At 43.9% G+C, this 19,466-nt stretch overlaps 1 protein-coding gene across 5 annotated transcripts in view; it reads right to left on the minus strand.

Annotated features, from left to right (window-relative positions):
• Nucleotides 1-19,466, minus strand: part of XIAP (X-linked inhibitor of apoptosis) — a 683,213-nt gene that overhangs the window by 191,080 nt on the left and 472,667 nt on the right. For 3 of the 5 annotated variants that reach the window (XM_069612665.1, XM_069612667.1, XM_069612666.1), the window contains exon 6: nucleotides 4,295-4,489. The exons of the other annotated variants lie outside the window; for them this stretch is intronic. In XM_069612665.1, the coding sequence (XP_069468766.1) occupies nucleotides 4,295-4,489 (195 nt within the window). The remainder of the gene's footprint in view (nucleotides 1-4,294; nucleotides 4,490-19,466) is intronic. 5 annotated transcript variants of the gene reach the window in all.

Genomic DNA, 19,466 nt, shown 5'->3' on the forward strand with positions numbered 1-19,466 from the left:
CCATAGTCCTTAAGCGATAAGCAAGAAGTCTATCACATTTCTCGCCCTTTTCATAGTACTTGCATTTTGTTTTAAATAGGAGACTTTCAGCCTTTGACGCAAGCAGATCTTCTAGCTTATCTTTTTTCTTTTGCATTGAATCAAATGAACATATAGAGAATTTCTGCATGTTTTCTTTTTCAAGAATCTCAATTTCCTCATTCAGCTTCTTAATTTAAGTGCCATTTTATTGCATTAAGGATCTTGCCAGGGTCGGAGCTCACATTTAGGCCACCATCTTCGTTGCTGCTTAGCAGCGCCCCACCTCGGCCCGCTGGAATTTGTATCTTTTTTAAGTTTCAAGATGAGAAACTGAAGAGAGCTGAATTGGGTATATATTGGCCAGGACTCAGAGTAGCAGTATGGTGCAAGGGCTGGTGAATATAGTGGAAAACAAATAAGTCCTCCAATATGCACTTCTCACACAACCAATTCAATTGTGCAAGGGAGAGGATGCAATAACAGATGTCGCTTCTCCACAAGTTTAAAAGCAGTGGTTTAGAGGAACCCAGCCTGTGGCTGACATCAGACGGGGGGCGTGTGGTCACTAAATATGAAATCTGATCAGGCAGTTCAAGAATATTATTCTTTTAAACACTATGCAATAAAGACACTATGCAAAGCCATTTATGCAGTCCACTCAGACAGCAGAGGTCTTTATTCTATGGGTGTTTTTCACAGCCAGATTGCTCATGTGGATTCAGTCATCAATAGCTTCACTTAAATAAAATATGCAGACTTGTGATTAAACAATATCATTGCTTTTACAGCTATTTCCCTAAAATGGGCTGCACTTTTGTGATCAAATAGAGAGTTGAGAGCTGCAACGTTGTTCTGAAATATGAGTAGGCATAAAACTCGAGATGCCTCTTTCTCCTACCCTGTCAGTGCCATGCTCGACTATTGAGTATTTATAAAAATAAATGTATAAAGGCAAACTTTGCAACATATCAGTTTACTGCTACTTGGTGATAATGGCAATAAAGACAGGATTATTGCGTGCTGGAAACCCTTGTCTTCTTAAAAGATAAATATAATGGTTATTGGGCAAACCGTGGTTAACTGTTTCAGGGTACACAGATCTAGGTTGATACTATTTCATGAGCCATCACAATTATTTTCCCACTTCGACCAATGCAATAGATGACTGCATCATCCAATCCAAAAACTGAATTTGGAGTAAAACTGCAATAGTAAACCTAGCGGTTAATATAATAATATTAATATGTACTATTCCACGTGTGTATTAATGTGGTGTGCTGACCGGACTGGCGAAAGAGTGGCAGATCAGCATGAATTTCCTCAGCAGAACGACCCACCACAACTCTGTTGTGACTATAAGATGATGATGATGTGAGACTGCACTGGTGGAGCTGGTAACTGCATTTTGCCAGGGAGTCTCTGGCAGGTGAGCTGCCTGAGGCATGGCGAAGACAAAATGGTGCAGATGCAAGCGGTGGCTTTATCAGGACCATGTCATCAGCATCTTCCAGTGTGGGATCGGCGGACCTTGGATCTACTTGGGGGAGGTAATTCAGCCTTGAAGAGCCAGCAATGGATTGCTTGCCCCTGCTTAGAATTGCACAGTGCAGTCATGGTTTGCAGGACTTCCCACAGGGATAAAACTGGGGTAGTCAAACTCCAACAATAGGAACATTAAGGATTTGCGGGTATGGCTCATCTTCGGGAGAGGAAGGAATTGACATGATACTGAAAGATATCATGGCTTCCACTAAGTCAATGAATAAGAACATCTATACAGTAGAAAAGGCTGTGCCATCAATTTAATCTAAACTTGTAGCAGTAGAGAGACAGGTGACTATAACTGACAAAGGGCTGTGGGAAGCTTGGTGAATGCTTTAAGGTGGTTTATGTAAAGATGGGGAATACTAAAACGGAGTTACACGATAAGGCGTTGTGGGCATAAACAATTCTGGACTCGAAGCATGTGTACAGCGAGAACACCATGAGAGTGCAAGTCCTGAGGGTTTCCAGGCTTGGTTGATGGATCCTCTTTATGTGATAAGCTGCACATTGTTTCAAATTCCCTGCAGGAGTCCAGGGATGGCTCAATCCACTTTCAAACCATAAAAGCATTTAATAATCCGACGCAAGCCTGTCCTGCTGGCAATAACCACAATTGAAGGCACTGTGATGCTAGTATGTAAAAGGGACAGCACACCCAAGGTCTGCTAACTGGTTGTGGTAAAAGGTTCTTACTGTTTCCAGATCTGGGCTCTGCACCCATAATAAAAAGAGAAGCTTTTTCTTGATTGAGCTTGCTGTCAATAGGTGGCACGGAGGCGACCACACTGGTGGTATACATAGTGCACCTTTGCTGTATTAGGTTCCCTTGCTCCTTTATCTATTCTTAAGTTCACTGACGCACCCTTACATTTGTGTCCCTACAGTTTGTGTAAAATGTACTGATCTATCAGGGGGTGACTAATTCTACATATGTAGTCATTTTTAATGGTAACTAGTCTGCATTGGGCTATCTGTATGATTGCTAAATGCCCAATTTATATTTAAAAAAGTAAAACCATGCTAGCTAATTCATTATAGGGTTTTCAAGTTCCCAATGAAACATTTGCACTGGGAGAGAAATAACAGTACGCAAAATGATTTTTATTTTTGGTTTTCATGAGAATCCATGGTCTACGTTTTCTTTTGGCCAAGGAATTAATTGGGTGCAACCCAACCCTGTTGAGTGCTATTCAATAGCTGCTTCTCTTTTCTAACTTGAATGCATTTTTATTTATTTATCTATGCATGGGTGATTTGTAAGGCACCAACTGCAGCTATGACACTTCACAGCGCCCAGTTTCTAAAATATATATCCATCGGGAATTCCTAGAGGCAGTTTTTTTTTTTGCAACACGCCCATTCTAAATCTCCCAAAGAAAAGAAAATCTGCTCCGTTTTATTGCTGTTGATACATGTACACTAGCCTAATTTGGCAACATCTGAACCGGGCTTGTGACAATGATACGAGCAAAAAAGCTATGAGGCTATAACCATTCCGCCTGCCATATATTTGGCCTTAAAAGTCACCACCTCATCGTTCTAACGCACAAGTGTCCATTCACTCGCTAAATAAGTGATCCGATCGCGGCTGATTTTGCCGCAGCCGGAAAGTTCGAGAAAGGTACGAACTACCAAAAGTTTGCACCTTTCTCATGCGAACACACTTACATACTACGGGGGCTGCAGGGGTTTCCCCCGCAACCCCCGCTCACTATACTGTAAAGCGGGGTGTTGCGGGGGAAACCCCTGCAGCCCCCGTTTTTTTTTTGCGGGTGTGGTGCGGGGGTGTCCCCCGCAACACCCCGCTCACTATACCACACAGTATAGTGAGCGGGGTGTTGTGGGGGACACCCCCGCTGCCCCCTTTTTTTTTTTTTAACGTACCTGCAATACTACCACCAAAGGTCCGAACTTTTCGTGTTCGAACCTTTGGTGGTAGCATTTTTCGGTCGTATTTTACGGTCGGACCTTTTTTTCGGTCCGATCGTACAATACCCTACATGCAGTGTAAACGGTTGGCCAAAGCCATGTTATCTTTCCACGATATTCCAACCCTACCAATAAATGAGGAAGTGGAAAGTGGCAACGTTAAATTTGCTTTCTATTCCAACGAACAAATACAAAATGTCTGCAGGATGAGCTCTTCACAAGCTGTGCTCATCCGTCTGGAACAGACGGATGACCAGACATTCAAGATTTGATATTCATACTTGCCAGTTATAATTACAAGGATTTATGAACACAAAAGACTACTCGCTGGCTTCCTATCCTTATTGTTACAAGCAGTCCGAGGAAAATGCTCATATTGGATACACTAGCAGACTACCTACAACTCAGAGAAATATGTGCAACTCCCACGTGAAGGCCATCATTGTTAATTCCCAAAGTAGTCTGAAGCAGCAAGAATACAGCGCTTAGCACTTTATTTAAATCCTACATTAAAATGAAAAACACTATCAATTAACAGAGAGCCTAAAAGAGTCTTGGTTCGTTAAAAACCCATTTAAGTGTACCTTTATTATTGTACTTAGACAATGGTATGCATGTTCTAGATCAAACGGAACATTATCCCGTCAACCTTACCATCAAAACTGTAAGGCATGTATTGGTCACTATATCTGTGGCAACGAAAATATAGGTTCCCTGCATGGCTGATCATAACACAGTATCAATCCATAGCAATTGAACAACTTTTTTAGTAATAGTGTTAAGCTTTTTTCAGCCTCACCTTTCTTCGGTGGGTTCACCTCATTGGATTTATCTTGTGTAGTTTCATTTAATAAATCTGCAACAAGGAGCTCGGTAGACTTGTAGTTTTCTCCTGTTGTTTTAAGTTTATTTTCCATTAATGTTTGTATCGTGCTCAGATTGAAACCCATTTGCAACGCATCTTGCACCATAGGGCTTTGATTGATGGTATCAGCTAAAAGGAAACGCGAACAACACTTGAGAAATATTGAAGAGTCTACATTTACATATGTTTATTTCCATATATAAAAAACGTTTATACCAAGAAAATAAACGTATGATAAACTGTGTCTGTGCCAAAATATGCATATTTAACCTTTGCCTTTTTACTTTTGAACAAATCTCCCATACACATAAGCACGAGCAGACATTGTAATATTGAATTGTCCGGGTTCTGTGGAGCATCTGGAATGAAGCGTAATCAATCGTTAGACTATGGGCATGTCCTCCATGCACGTCTCAATTAACAAGGACTCCTGACGCTCTCAGCTTGGCTTAGACGAAGAGGAAGTCCAATCCCCGGGAGCCTTGCTACACTCAACCAACCTATCCCCAGCATCGTAGCAGATTCCACTCAACCCTTGACCACGTGTCATAACTTTGGAACTGGCTAGTCCAACTCCTCAGAACACTTCAGAGATACCGTCCCGGACCCTAGGTGCACACTACCAACCGTTCCAGATAGCACTTGTCCTGGTTCAAGCAAAGTACAACGTCCTTGAAAGGAAAAATGATTACAGACATCTTGCACAGTAATACTAATCAGATGTATATATCACTGCTTTACCAAGCAGCACATTAAGCAACCCGTCTCCTATCACTGACGGCTACTGAGGTAATTGCATATCCAAACCATTGGTTAATATGTCATTTTCGAAACACAGAGATTGAGGAGATGAGAAATAACTAACAGCAATGAATGATTTACACCAACACTGAAAGGCAATTAGTTACTATATTATTTGGATGTTGTGAAGAACATTTTTGAGTGCCTAAAAAAAGAAAATATTAGGACACTCGTATTTTTAGAGGCCACTTCTCTTCAAATGGTTCGGAAACACCATAGGTGCCTCAAATGTAGCTCCTGGAGTCTTACCTATAGAAATAAAGAATGTAATTCTGATCTCTGGGAACAAGGAACCCAAAAACATGGTAATAGTAAAAATAAAGAGATCATCATCAACACGCCAGAACAAAGCAGGAAGGAATCATGTCTGCTATGGAAAGGGCCATCACCTTTTCAGAACTATGGAACATGTTGAGAGTACATAATTGGTGCTGTACATATAGGCCTCATCCAGGCACTTAGGGGAAGGAAAGAGGGGGTGGGTTATTGAAGGATGTGGCAATAGAAGAAGCTAGTGAGTAGGAGAACCTGCAGGAAGATGTTGAGCCAACTGAGGACAGAGGATGACTAAGAACATACACGGACCTTAGGCTTAAGGAACGAGCCTTGGCCTGTCCTCCAGAGACCATCAGGATTCGAATTTAAATAAAGACTTTATCACCATTCATACTTGCCCAGGTGTTCCCTTTCCTATTGATGCCCTGTCCTGCATACATTCTCACAAATAGGACATAACTCCCTTCTGGCGAAGGCACTCTTGAGTCCTAGTCCTTCCTCTACTGAATAGTAAAAAATATGTACTACTGTAAAGGCTACTATACATGCACTCACAAATAAGGGGGCATGTACACACACATATGGATAATGGAATGATGCAAATTTCTCCTATTTTACGTTCAGCAATGGCCATTGAGTCGGCATTTTCCTGAACCCTCCCTTCGGATGGATTGTGTCCGACATATTCCACATCTTTGATATCTCCAATATACAGCTTCAGCTGCTTCAGAAATCTTTTTCGGCAGAGGGCGCTGTGCGTCGGTGCAGTCGACTCTATGTCCCTCGAGGGCCTCTGTCCCGAGGATGATGTCATCGCAGGCATATATAGCACGCACAATGCCCGTTGGCTTCTGTTCTGTTTTTCCGAGTAAGCTTACCTTTCGTGAACTACGACGCGCTTCAGAAATTTCCTCGAGAAATAGCCGAAAATGTCTTCATCCACGATGTCGACAACCCCGAAGACCGGGTTTAAAAGTGACAAGACCGCGATGCCAAGATGTCGCTGACCGATTTGCATCGAGTATGCTTGTGGGGTCTCGGTGTGGAGCACAAGATCTTGGCCTGTTCAAAGTGTCAATCGATAAACGGAAAAGCTCTGAAGGAGCGTTATGGTAAATTGGCGGTAGGTATAGTCCCTAAGATATCCCTATTGATTACCTTGTTGAAGAAAGCATCTTCGGACGAAGCGAGAGGCGACTCTCCTCGACGAAAGAAGGCAAAAAGGTCCAGGTCAAGGAGTGGCTCCCACCAATCCTAGTCGGGGAAGTCAAAGAAGAGTCATCATAAATCGCCTACTTTGACATCCTCGTCCAACTCCTCTCCTGAGAGGACTATATCCTGCCCCACTAAGGCCTCCACTCCAGCCGAATGGGATTCATTCAGGCCAGAAATGCTTAAGTTATTCGAGAGCCAGAAACCCTCGAACCAGGCAGACCATGTTTCTACCGCGCCTTCGGAAGCAAGTAAGGAAAGGGCTCAAACAAAATCCTGCACGCCCTCGTGTCGGGGACAAAGGCCAGATCCCCATCGAGAGCCGTCAAGGCTTCAACACAATGAGAAACCATTGAGAGATCCTTCGAGTCATAAGTCGGAAGACAAGTCATAGTCGTCAACTCTATTTATGAGGACAATGAGCGGTCTGATAATGATGCGCCCCTTGGTTTGCAGTATGGCACACCAAATGTTCCTGATAGTTTCATAACAGAGGAATCCAGACTGAAAGAACTGTATGAACATGTGCAGACAGCCAGTGGAGTCACCATAATTGGATTTTGTAAAGTGTCAGATGAGCATGGATAAGCCTTTTACAGGTAGTTGATGACCAAGGTAGTGGATTAACTGGGATGGAGCAGATATGCCCTCCGTTTCGAACATGATGACCTTACAGATATTCTAAATAAAGGTCCTCAAAAGGATCCTATCTTACCTTTTCATATTGCTCTTCAGAATTGAATAAGTGCCAGTTGGGAAGCAACAGAGTCAAGTCCGGCAGTAAATAAGAACCTGACAATGAAATACCATCCATCATGTAGTGAGGGCAGCTACTTGTCGAAACGCCCTACCCCAGAAAGTCTGGTGGTGCAGGCAGCAACCACCATCTCGAAACAGGCAGCTCATCCAACCATCCCACCGGATAGGGATGATAAAAGTGCCTGGTCAAGAAAAGTAGTTTCTACTTGGAGCATGGCTCTTAAATCAGCCAACTCCACATGTGCCTTGGCAGAGTTTTCATACACTCTATGGGACTGCATTTCTATGGTGGCTGAGCATATTCCCGAAGGGGATGAAAGAGACAGTTTCTTGGCCATTGTTAAGGATGGCAGGGAATCCATGTGCAAGTCTCTTCAATCAGGTCTGGATTCTGCTGACAGCATCAATAGAGCCATGGCAGCAAGCACCGTGATTATTAGATGTGCGTGGTTAAGGAAATCTGGATTTGCACCCGACGTGCAGTCTAGACTCCTTAACATGCCTTTTGACGGGTCTCATCTTTTGGCAGCAAAGCTGACGAAAGCCTAGAGAAGCCGCAGACCTCGAAGGCGCCAGCCAAGTGTTTGGGTGCCGCTATTAAGCAGCCTCAGCCTTTCCACCCTAGTGGACCATCTTGGGAGGGGTAGATCCTTTCGCTACTACTCCTCAGTTGGAAGAGCGAGAGGAATGGCAGGTCAAAGAGGCCAAATAAGATTAGCTCGTGGTGGACAAGGGAGAGGTGCAAAGTCTGATCAAGCAGCAGCATCTTTACCAACAGCCACTGCTTCAGCCACCTCAAAACCTCTCTGAGGTCTTGAGTCACGACACCCCAGTGGGGAGGCAGACTGTCTCAGCAACTGAAAGAATGACAAGAAATTACTTCGGATGTTTGGGCTTTAGAAACCATAGCCCAAGATTACTGCCTCCCCTTCATTCAGAGACCTCAGAACCATCCACCAGGAAGCCATTCTTTGAGGGTTCCAGATCCGTTCCTTGTGCAGGAAATTTTGACCTTGCTAGAGAAAGGTGCTATAGAGTCAGTACCTGTAGCAGAGAGGAACAAAAGATGGTATTCTCCATATTTCCTAATATCCAAGAAGAACGGAGGTCTGAGACCCATCTTGGACTTGAGATACTTGAACAAGATGGTTGCACTTCCTCAGATCCTTCCGGCCCTCCAACTCCAGGATTGGATGCGGTCATTGGACTTTCAGGATGCTTATTTTCATGTGCCAATCCATCTCCAGCACAGAAAGTACCCGAGGTTCACCGTTGGCGGTTCTCATTATCAGTTTCGAGTTCTGCCTTTCGGGCTGACTCGCCTGAGGGTATTCACCAAACTGATGGCGGTGGTGGCAGCAAGTCTCACCTTCTATTCTCTCCACAGACTAAGCTTCTCCCTCAATTACAAGAAGTCCCATATGACACCATCTCAAAAGCTCCAGTTCATCGGGCTGTACTGGATACATCCTTGGGAAAGAGCTCGCCACACGAGGTGAGGGCTCAAGACATTATGCAGATGGTCTCCAAGTTTCACAGTGCCCAAAGTCTCCCGGCCTTTGATTTTTTGAGGTTGCTCAGCCTCATGGAATCCTGCATTTTTCTGGTGCCAGAGGCTCGCCTGAGAATGAGATCCCTTCAATGGACTCTCAGGACACAATGGTTTCAATTCCCAAGCAACATGGCAGACCTACTTCAGGTTCCAAGCAGGGCCGCACAGGATTACCTGTGGTGGGCCTGCGAGAACAACATTCTGAAGGGAGAACTTTTTTGGCAACTATGGTCAGGGATAACAGTAGTGATGGACGCCTCACTCATGGGGTGTAGAGACAATGCCAATGATCTGACAATCAGCGGTCGTTGGTCTACATTGGAGTACCAACTACACATCAATCCTTTGGAGCTGAGAGCAATCAGCCTTGTGCTGAAAGGTTTTCTGCTCTCGGAGAAAGATTGTCCTGATAATGACAGACAACACAGTGGCCATGTACTCTCTCAACAAGAGAGGAGGTGCAGGGTCACTATCACTGTGCAGAGAGGCATTGGAGCTCTGGTTCTGGGCAATTCAAGAAGGAATCCTTCTGTCAGCAGTTAACCTAGCTCGGAGCAGGCAGAGCACAGTCTACCATGAGTGGGAACTAACTCAGGAAGTCCTTCAAGAGATCTTCACCCTTTGGAGAACCCCTCAAGTGGATCTGTCCGCGACCAGTGTCAACAAGAAGTGCCAACTGTACTGCGCCAGGGAATTTCCCCCAAGAAGCGCTCTAGGAGACGCGTTTGTGGTGGACTGTGAGTTTCCACTCCTGTACGCGTTTCCTCCAGTCCCTGTAATTCCTCAAGTGATCAGGAGGTTGAGAAAGTTCAGAAATCCATGATCCTAATTGTCCCAGATTGGGCCAGAAGGACGTGGTACCCAGACCTTCTAGACATGTCCATCTGCCCTCCAATACATCTTCCAGAAAGAGAGGACCTTCCCTCGCGAGAGGAAAGTTGGGTTCTCCATCCCGAGGTCAAGACACCCAGCCTTCACGCATGGTTTCTGAGAGGCTGAGATACAAAGATTGCGACCTCTCGGATGATGTAATGGAGATTTTGCTTTCAGCCAGAAGGCCAGCAACGAAGTCTTTGTAAAGCTGCTGCTGGAACAAATTCTGCAGCAAAACACGAGGTGTATTATCCTTTCTGCTGTACATTGCCAATCTGGGGCTCCAGGTTGGTCCATTAAAGGTTATCTGGCAGCGCTTTCCATCTTCAAGCGCTCAACTGAAGAAACTTCATATTTTAAGATACCTTTGGTGATACAATTTCTGAAAGGACTTACTAATGTGTTCCCTCCATCTCTGTTTCAGGTTCCCGTTTGGGACCTTAATCTGGTGTTAAAATGTCTTTTGTGTGCACCATTTAAACCACTCCATTCATGTGCCTTAAGGTTACTAACGTTCAAGAACATTTTGTTGGTAGCACTAACTTCAGCTCGCTGGGTGAGTTGCAGGCACTATCCTCTAAACCACCATTTACAGTAGTTCATAAGGACAAGGTCATTCTGATAGTCAAGCCTTCCTTTCTATCTAAGGTCATTTCAGACTTCCATGTATTACAAAAGATTATGTTACCCACTTTCTAGCCATCAACAAATGGCATAAATTGCTATTGATTTCGGATGAGGAAAAGGGTTTTCTGATCTGTGAGTCACCCCGCATCCTCACTATTTACTTTTTACCCAAAGTGCACAAGAAATATTCTGAATTGCTGGATGTGCGACCAATAGTGAGTGGAAATGGTTGGTTAACTGAGAATGTGTCGAAATACATTGATATTTAATTAAGACCGGAAGTATTGAAATTAAAATAAATCATATGTAAGGGATACCATGCATGTACTAGAGATTCTGAAGGGTATTGAATGGAACTCCAACTTTATATTGGCCGTGATGGATGTCAAGGCTTTGTACACGTCTATAGATAACCAATTGGCATTATCAACTATGGACTACTTTTTCTACAACAAATCTCCATCCTTTATGAAGTCACTGACTATGTCGAAAGAATTACTTGCGTTTACATTACACACAATATTTTTTTGTTGATCAAGTCTTGTATAAACAAACAAAAAGGGTGGCAATGGGTGCATGTTACACACCTTACCTGGCAAACTTATTTATGGAAGAATTTGAATATACACATGTTATGAATTACCCAGATGTGGTTAATAAAGTATGTATTTGGATTAGATACATTGATGACATTTTGCCAATATGGAATGGCACTGATGAGGAACGGATTATTTTTTAATGACAATGAGTTGAAAAGAGTACCAAACATGTAACATTCTTGGGTTTACATATCTCTACTGAAGACAACAATTTACATGTGCGCACATTTAGGAAGGACACTGACTTCAATTCAATCTTACACTCCTTACACCTAAAAAGTGTCATTGATAACATTCCAAAGGGTGAATTTTTACGATCAAAAAGGAACTGTAGCAGAGCCAGTGATTATATGGAAGAGAAATTGCTTATGGAGGAGCGATTCTTACAAAGAGGTTACAATAAGGATGTGAAAATGTGGCCAAGTCCAAGGTCGAGAAAGTTAACAGAAACTTGCTACTGACTCCCAATACTAAAACACCTGAAAAAGAATCCAAGACTAGAATGATAACTCAATTTTCTAAGGAAAATGTAACCAGTTACAACATTTTCAAAAAACATTGGTACATTTTGAAATTGGACAATGTTTTGTCAAAATATATTGGGAACAAACCTGATTTTGTGTACACCAGGGCACCAACTCTGAAAACTATTTTGTGTCCAAGCTTTATGACGTATAGTGTGGACTATACTCTATGAATGGTAACAGGTTTTTACCAATGTATGAACTGTACCATGTGCAAATAGGCACTACACAATGTGCAAACATATGTGACGGCTGACAGTCAATACTAATTAAGGATCTAATCAATTGAAGAAGCAAATTTGTCATCTATATTATTATTTGTGTTTGCAACAAACTGTATATGTTGGATCAACCATCAGAGAGTTACGTTTTTGCATCAGAGAACACTTTAATATGTCAATCACAGCAGGGAAGAGATTGCCCTTACAAGAACATTGGGATAAGATGCATCAGATGGCCAATAAGGAACAAATATTATATGAAACGGATGTGTGTCCCATTCATCGTGGACATAGGGGAGCTAATAAACCAGTAAGCAAGGGGGGAATGTCTCACCGAAAAACAAAGAAATATAATGTATAGACAATGTACTCTCACTAGTAGAAGAGAGAGTAAGCTCAGTCAAGAAATTTAAAAAAATGTATATTCAACTTTTATTAATACATTTCACAAAGTTCCATAAAAATTTGCCAAATAATCATCCTATAATTCATACAAATATTTGGTAATATTTGGTACTCTAAAAACATTCCAATTTTTTATTGCACCAAAGGTGAAAAATGTAATCACAAAAATGGAAAACATTATTTTCAGTTTTTTGTTTTTCTGTGCAAAGAAACATACTATGATTCTACATTAAAAGCCAAACAAGCTTCCCATTTTATCTCGTTTTTATATGGGTTATAGATGTAGGCCTCTCCGGTGACTACTAAAGTGCTAAGCAATTGCATAAATGCTAACAAAAAAAGTGCAAAGTGTCAACTACAGGGATCTTTGATAAATAAGTATCGATCATATCACAAATATTCTGTGGGTGGTAGTTTCGACGATTATAACATCTAGTTACAAAGAACTGATATGAGTGGGCCGGGTATGCCCAGACGTGGGTCCCGAGTCTGCCGGGCCTAGAGACCCAAGCTACGCCTCGCTGATGATGCCCAACAAGGCTGGGGATGCTTGTGGTCTCGTGCAGAAGGGTTGTGACCTAGCAGTTCGGGCTGGACTGCCCCTTTTGGAGTAGGACCAAGTCTGATTTGCATATGGTTTTTCCCCTTCTGTAATGGCTTGGCAGGCTGAAAAACAATGGTCTGGAGGGTTGCCCAGAGCTTTGCCTGTGGTTATGATTAATTCAAAACCTTCCAGCCATCACCTTTCTGTTTAACTCAGAAGGCCATATCAATTGTCCATTGTTTAATTTAGTAGGATTTTTTCTTTTGTCAAGGTAACTGATTGTATTTTGATTGATTTTCAATCCATTAGGTAATATCAATTGTTTGCTTTCCAATTTAGTTCTGATTATTGAATGGGATTATTGAATTAAATTAGACTGGGAATACGCACAAATTGGGAATCACATGGGGTGGCCACGATTGGGGATTTGCTGCAAGATACCTCGTTTGTACCTTTTTCAGAGTTTTCTGAGCACACCGGTTTACATGGCGGCCAATACTTACTCCACTGTAGTATTAGAAGTGAGATTATCCGCAGATGGCCGGCATACAGGGAGCTGAAAGAAAAACATTCTTTAGTTGACACTTTCGATAACATCGGAGGGAGGACGCACTATATCTCGACTATTAGACTTCCTACTCACTAATGGATACTCCATCCCCTCGGCTACTATAAGTAAATGGGAAGCAGATTTAGGAGCCCCTCTTACTAACGGGCGCTGGGCGGAGATGCTAGGTTACCATAAAAGGGTGTTGCGGAACTCTAGCAATTGATACAACTGTTGATAACACAATGGGCATACATGACACCCCAGAGGATTTCTATGTTTCCGGGTGCTACACCACAGGTATGCCCCAGGTGCAAAGAAGCAGATGCTGGGATATTGCATACGTTTTGGTCATGCCCGGTGGTGGGACAATACAGGCAGGATTTGGCGAGCAGGATGGATAAGGGAGAGGTGGCACTGGACATACTCTCACCGAGCGTATGTTTGCTGGGCCGTTTCCCACGCCCCAAGAGGTAAGCATAGTAGCAAGTTGCGGGACCTGGCATATAGACTGGTCAAACGAAGGATCACTATGACATGAAAGTCTCCTAAAGGGCCTTAATGTAAAGGAATGGTGGAGGGACCTGAGGAAATGGGTGTTGGCCGAAACAATGGCATGGAAGTGGGCTGCGCGGGTTAGTCATGAGGACACCAAAGTAGGAATCATAGAGTGGGAGGCCCTGCTTGAGGCATTGTACGCCACTGGGGCAGAGGAGGACAAATTGGATGCATCCCACTGTATGGTGGGGGAGGTCCAGAGAGACTGATAAGTGACGTATTGTTTGTACACTAGTGCATTGGGCAAGGTTGGGGGTGGTAGTTGAAGGAAGAGGGGTGGGGGTTGTTGGGGACTGTACATATGTTGCGTTATATTGAATCGATGGCAGCTACTGCACATGGCACTGCTGCAAAATGTTCCATATTATGAGAATATAAAAATCAATAAAACTTTTTTTTAAAGTATCTGCCACCCGGGTCAACCTGGGTGTGGAGTATTTTAATTCTCAACGTATTTCTAAAGCCTATAAGGACCCCTGCTGTTTTATTTTTAGCATTTGCCTGGTAAATCTGTGCAAACAGGTGTATGCGTAACCTGGTAATGTCTCCCCTTTTAATATGGGTCTCCTGTAGGAAAATGACATCCACCGCCCCCCTTTTAGATGTGCTTCCAATTTCTTCCGCTTTCCTGGGGTGTTCACCCCCCGTGAGTTTTGTGAATACATCTTTAATGACATTGTCACTGTTATTGTACTCTCTCTTATAGCCCCCTTCCAACTATTTCACCTGACGTCTTAGTGTTTTCCGCCAGTGCGTTCACTGGTCCCCGACCCACCCATGTGCCCCCCGCTGCCCCAACCTCAACTCACCTCTGCCCTCCTCCCATCCAGTGTAGGCTCAGTATCTCACGATTCATCCCAATGTGTTTGGGAACCAGCCCACGTTTTATCCCAGAAATTAGGTACCACTGACCTTCTGACGATTCCCGATTCCAACCAGTTCTCCGACTCCTGCCCTGGTCCAGCCTATTCGGGCCTACTGGAATTATTCTCAACTCTCTTCTCCCCTCTTGTGTTGCCCCCACCCCTTGTTACACAGTACTCCCGTTGTAACCTGAGAGTCAATCCGTTGGTTGCTGACGTTTCTTCTCTTTATCGGTCCTCATCCCCTCTCCGTTTAGTGAAGGGCCTTTTAGATTATCTCTCTTCTCCCAGACGTTATCGACCAGTCCCACGGCTTGCTCCTTAGCTGTAAGGCCGCACGCCTATTACCGCCGATAGGTTCCTCACCCTCCTCCATCCAGAGAGTCCTTCCATGCACGTGGTGACCCTTTGTTGTTTGCCTACCTAAGAGAACAACCGGCCAAAACGGAATGTCCATTTATAGGGTCTTCTTTTAATCTATTAGTGCCTTTGTCACTGGACCCATAGCCCTTCATTTTTGCAGTGTGGACGCCGCTAGGTCTTGGTATAGGAGGACATGTGATCCATTTACTGTAATGGACTTCTGACCCCTAGCTGCTCAGAGAATCCTTTCCTTTTCTTCGTAGGAGGCCAGGGCTGCCAGCACATCCCTTGGACTGTCTCCCGGTCCAGATCTTTTAGGGCCGACCCTGTGAATACAGTCAATACGAATGTCCTGCGGAACAGAATCCGTCAAAAGGCTTGCAAAGCATTGCTGAACAATTAGTTTCAAGTCTGCATCTATGTTTGATTCTGCCAAGCCTTTAGTTCTTATATTTGAACATCTATACCGGTTCTCAAGGTGTTCTGCCTGGTTTTCATGATTGTGTGTCGCTGTAGCTATCCGTTCCAGCAAATCAGAGTTTTTACTGGACATCACTTGACATTTCGGACAGACCCTGTTCCGCAATGTCTGTCCAGTTTCCCAGGGTATTGACATCCAACCTAACCACTTTCAGGGAGTTTTTCCGTTCTTCTTTCAAACTCGCCATCTGGTCCTGAAAGGTCGCCGTCATCCTCTCCTCCATACCCTTCAAACAGTCCTTCAGGTAACCTTATTGAGCGCCATGTCTCTATCCTCCTGGGGTCCCTCACCTCCCTTATGTTTCTCTCCTGCCTCACTTTCTAGATTTGGTTTAGAGTTCAGCCCCCAGCATCTTCCCAAATGATCCCTTTTTGTGGCCTTATTCACTCCCTGTACTGCAAAAGTCTGTTTCTCTTTACCTCTTGGCATCTGAGTGCAGGACAGGGTCCTCTTGGGCTCTTTATGAGCATGACGCAAGAGCAACGGCCCTCATCGGGTCTGCTGGTGCTCCCGTCACCCTTGTGGTTCTATCCAAGGGACTTCCAACGACGCTGAAGTGAACACTCCTGTTGATGTTTGGCCCTCACCCTTCTTCAATCCCTGTTGCCTAGCTGCTCCTCTCCACAAACTGCCAGGGGCTGTAGAAAACTTCTCATGTCCACAGAGCTGCTCATAGGCACTGGATGCACGGCGCTCCTCAGTGTGCCTCTTCTGTCTGGATCACCTTGGTACTCCCCGGCGGTCTCTGTGCTTCTAGACTCCTCCACCCCGCTTCCTCCTTTTTTCCTTCTTTAAAATGTCCTCCCCATGCTGTGTGGCATAATAGGATCATTTTCTTTTTCTCCTGACCCCCACAGGGTGAGGGGGAGGGCCCCCGCAGCACGCCTGGCTCCTATGCCTATTTGCTTATAAAGCAGGGGGCCTGAGCCGGCACACCCCCACCATGCGCTCTTAGCAGCCCTGCCCCTACACAGGTCCTGCTGTGTAGCCTTTTCCCTGCCAAAAGTTATCCTTTAGTTGCACAGCGTGATCTGGGGGCCACCGCCTCTCCACTCTCAGTTCCCCACTCACCCCACAGCCGCGCACCTGGCCTTCTCCGATTATGCTCTTGGGCCGCAGTCCAGATGGGCACCACGTAGGCTACCACCACCTCGGTGACCCGCTTCACGGCAGGAGTGCCTTCCGCTGTCCTGACACCGCCTCTCGGCACTCCAGAGATGCCACGCACGTCCACTCCTCCTCCCCTGGGGATCCCGGCAAATCTCCAACACCGGAGTCAGCGTTCCTTTATCTGCCATTCGCAACACTGTCAAACTCGCGGCGCGGGAGAATGCGTCCTCTCGTTCACCCGCAGTCCGCAACTACGGTCAGCTTAGGGGAGAGATATTCTTGCGATTTCTCGTTTACTCGGCATGCAATGTTGCCACCTTTATCTCGGCCAGGCACAGAGCACATGTGGCTTTACCCTACGGCAGCCATCTTGGAATCCTCTGCACCTCTTTTAATGGTGCAGTGGTCAATATTGTTCAACAGCTTGCTTGGGAGGGGAACTCTATATACTGTCTCAATTGATCTGTGCTCTGCATTTGATGCGGTGAATCGGACACTATTGTGGTCTAAATTGAAGTTGTGGGGTGTTCCAGATGGATTATTATACTTAATAATTGGCCTCTTCCACCTCTAAAATCCAAGTATGTCTGGGGGCTTTGTCACGACAAATTCCGATCTTTCGTGGCGTTAGGCAGGAGTGCGTATTAGCTGCCTGCCTGTTTAATTTGTATCTTTCAGATATTGGTGAGCATTTAGAACCAGCCACTTTCATTTTGCCAAAGATTCACCAATTCAAACCATTTTGGCTGTCATATGCAGATGATTTTTTACTTTTTGGGTGCAATGCAAAGAAAGTTGAATGTGTTCATAATGTACATGTGTAAGCATGCTCTGAGTGTAAATCCAGCCAAATCGAAAATTCTGCAATGTACTAAGGGCCGGAAAAAACCCAACTATCAGTGGAAAATTGACGAGGAAGTAATTGGGAAGGTGGACTCAGTTATCTATCTGTGATGTTTCCTTTCCTCCAAACAAGGCCACGCAAGCTTGTTGGACTGGTTAAAGAAACATGCTCATAACGTAGCCAACCAACTGGTGAAGGTTGATCAAAAATATGGCAGATTTACCTTGAAGCCAATTTTAAGGTTTTATGAATGTAACATTTTGCAAAAGTGACTATATGGATCCGATATCTACACTACGGTACTAATGGATTATTTGCATATTTCAGAGGCCATGATTTGGCAGAGAGTTTTACGGCTTCCTAACTCTGTAGCACTCCATGCAATTAGGTACGATTTGGGTAATGTACCATTGCGTGCATGTGCAGTTTGGAAAATTCTCTCACTCATAAAAAGAAATGTGGCTTCCATCTGTGTCCTCTTCATTGGAAGATTTGAATATTATGTAGAGGCCCAGTCGAGTACTTGGCTTCGAGAGGTTTACTCATTTGGTATCCTGCTTTTGACAGAATTGGGTAGTTCCATTTGGTATCCGAGAGACAATCCAATGAACACTAAGAAATTATTATTTGAGTCTGATTGGATTTTAACTATTGAAACAATTCCTTTGTATCCCTCACTTAACCATCTCCATGGTGAACATTTGTTGTTGACATTTCGCCTTAATTTATGCAAAACTAGACAAATTCTTGCAAGATATGGGATCCTCCAGGATGATGAGGTTGGGTGTCGTTTTAGTAAGATTCCCTTAGAATGTGAGACATTTATACACCTACTTATCTACTGCCCGGCACTCCAGGGGCATAGGTGGAATCTCATGAACAAGTGACAGAGCTGATGGTTATGGGTGATGGTGAGAGCATCTGGTCAATTTGCCTGTTAGGTCATACAACTTCATTGGTTTTAGCTATTACTAATTTTATTAAGTCATTGAATTTGGAGACTGGGTATTGAGCACATTTGTTTGTAAAATGTTTGTATTAGCCAATCCCTCTATTTTAGGCCTGAGTGTTAATGAATAATATAACGGCTCTCTTAGATGTTTTATTGTTGTTCGAAAGACTAAAGTATGAATTGTATATTTATTGATGTTCTATAGGGAAAGTTCTAGATAAAGTGGTTCCTTTTCTGTTTTTTTTTCATTTTCCCTTTTTAGGTCGATGGTAATATTGGATGAATGAGCATAATGTGTCTTTTAACTTTAGTACCATTTTATGAATCGATTAATTGCATTATGAAATTGTGATTGATGTTTATAGTTTTACTTTTTCTGTTCTATTTTCTTTGTAATGTTTATATGTTAAAAATTATTTTCAACCAAACAACATTAAATAAAAAATGTAAAATGAGATCTGGAATACACCCATGCAATACAAGTAGAGGCAAAACAACACATCTGCACTGAATCTGCTATAACATGCCCACAGAACAAAACACAGGCTGAGGGGAATTACAACGGCAAATCAACTAACATTGTGTACCTAATCGAAAGCAGGTATGCAGACTCGTACAAAAAGGGGGTTGAGGGCAGGGAGACCACAGAAGAGCCCACATCGGGCTGAAAATCCATATACCCTATGAGGTGGTTAAAGAACTGACAAGCACAGTCAAACTGAGAAAGCCCCTACCCCACACTGTGCTGAGAATATAAATACCCCACAAGGGGGTGAGAAAACTGAGCAGCAAAGCAAGGCTAAGATAACCCACAGCACACACACCAGGCTGAGAATACAAATACCCCAACAAGGGAATGGGGAAACTGACAACCAAAGCAGGGCTGAGCAGGCACAAAGCCCACACAGGGCTGAGAGTCCAAATACTCCACAAGGGGGTGAGAGAATCAACCTACAACAAGATGTGGAGGTGCCGAGGAGCCATGGGCGGGCCAC

This window comes from Ambystoma mexicanum, chromosome 5p (assembly GCF_040938575.1).
Source record: "Ambystoma mexicanum isolate Mex_15411 chromosome 5p, UKY_AmexF1_1, whole genome shotgun sequence".
Lineage (NCBI taxonomy): Eukaryota > Metazoa > Chordata > Amphibia > Caudata > Ambystomatidae > Ambystoma > Ambystoma mexicanum.